The sequence below is a fragment of the Uranotaenia lowii genome, chromosome 2 (assembly GCF_029784155.1).
Source record: "Uranotaenia lowii strain MFRU-FL chromosome 2, ASM2978415v1, whole genome shotgun sequence".
NCBI lineage: Eukaryota > Metazoa > Arthropoda > Insecta > Diptera > Culicidae > Uranotaenia > Uranotaenia lowii.
Genome location: NC_073692.1, coordinates 175,708,220 through 175,709,589, shown reverse-complemented (window position 1 = coordinate 175,709,589; position 1,370 = coordinate 175,708,220). Strand labels below are relative to the sequence as shown.

Here is a 1,370-nt window from a genome sequence, read left to right as displayed (position 1 = left end):
AAATAAAATATTATGGTTTAAATTTGATTTAAAGGTTCTGTTCTGTTTAACTGTTCTTTAACTGTACTTTGAAAGAAACCAAATCCTTCCCTCGGTCTTTTCAATAGTTGATACTAAAAGTAATATTTTTTTTTAATGTAAGATAGCTGATACTATTACAAGTTTTTTCTTATTTCAATGTACAGCAAAACAAGCAAAACCTATTTCAAACAAAAACTAAAGAAAAATCTTACCTGGTATCTTCAAGAAGAGGTGTTAGAAGCGATGCTCGTAGTCTTAAGACTTTCATGTTTTGTACGGGAAACAGTTTGCAGAAAGGCTCCATCAGCTTGGGATCCAAACAGAAGTTCAAATAAAGCTTACAATAAGGCCATAGACGCTTATTTAGTCTAAAGCTATAATAGTTTGTAGCGTGGCTAGAATCTAGAATGTACTCCAATCCAGTGTAGTTGCAGTTGAACAGTTGCTTGATATAATTGATGGCAATTTTAACGTGTGGCCCACGTATCTGATTGGTATCATACAGGATCAACGGTTCCTCGTGATGAAAACTTCCCGGTATCGAATTCAAAATCTGACCTAGGAATGTCGATCCAGAACGCCAAGTTGAAACTATCAGACTTCTCACGGGTTGACCTCCATTTTTGAGACTAAGATTAGAGCTTCGGAACACCCCCTTGTCATTGTTCTTATCAACCGGATTGGGGAATTCTAACAACTCTTCACGCAAACGATGCCGTTGGAACTCGAGCACTTCTTCTAGTAATCCGAGTGTGTTTTCCGGAAACGAATTAGATTTAGAATCACCATCGTCAGATCCAGACGTAAAAAGCTCCAATCTTAAAGTAACAAAAAGTATTTGAAGAAAAAATTATATTTCCACTGAAATGCCTGAAATGAGTCACTTACCTTGGATACTCATGGACCTCTTTCAGTTGTAAAATGACTGCTCGTTCCTCCGGTTTGAGGCCATCTTCTTCTAATCGAAGGGTGATGATAACGAATAATATGAGTAAAGATAATATGCCCCAAATGCTGATCCAATTGATCTTCAGCTTCATCGCTAAGCACACGATTGGGACTTTAAAGTGTTGTCTTTTCAACTTTTTTACAGATGGGATCTAAAAATAAAAGCAACGTGAAATTTGTAGGAATTAGAGATGTACTGAATAGTGGTAACCGGTCAACGGCCGAATGCCGAAAGTTCAATTGAATTTCAGCGCATTCCATTCAAAGATCGAGTGATCTTCAAAATGTTACCACTTACTGAAAGGGCATCAAGTTGCTTCTAGGGTTTTTCTGAGCGCTGATGTTGACAAAACTCCGGTTTGACGATACAGCGATAATATCGTTAAGAGAATGAATTCCAC

General features: G+C 37.4%; 1 protein-coding gene across 1 annotated transcript; it reads right to left on the bottom strand.

Annotated features, from left to right (window-relative positions):
• Positions 1-229: 229 nt before the first annotated feature.
• On the bottom strand, positions 230-1,061 carry LOC129742113 (uncharacterized). The gene is made up of 2 exons (XM_055733960.1): positions 910-1,061; positions 230-839 (listed from the first exon to the last, which is right to left on the bottom strand). Exons 1-2 carry the CDS (start codon positions 1,059-1,061, stop codon positions 230-232), a joined length of 762 nt encoding a protein of 253 aa, XP_055589935.1.
• Positions 1,062-1,370: the final 309 nt, after the last annotated feature.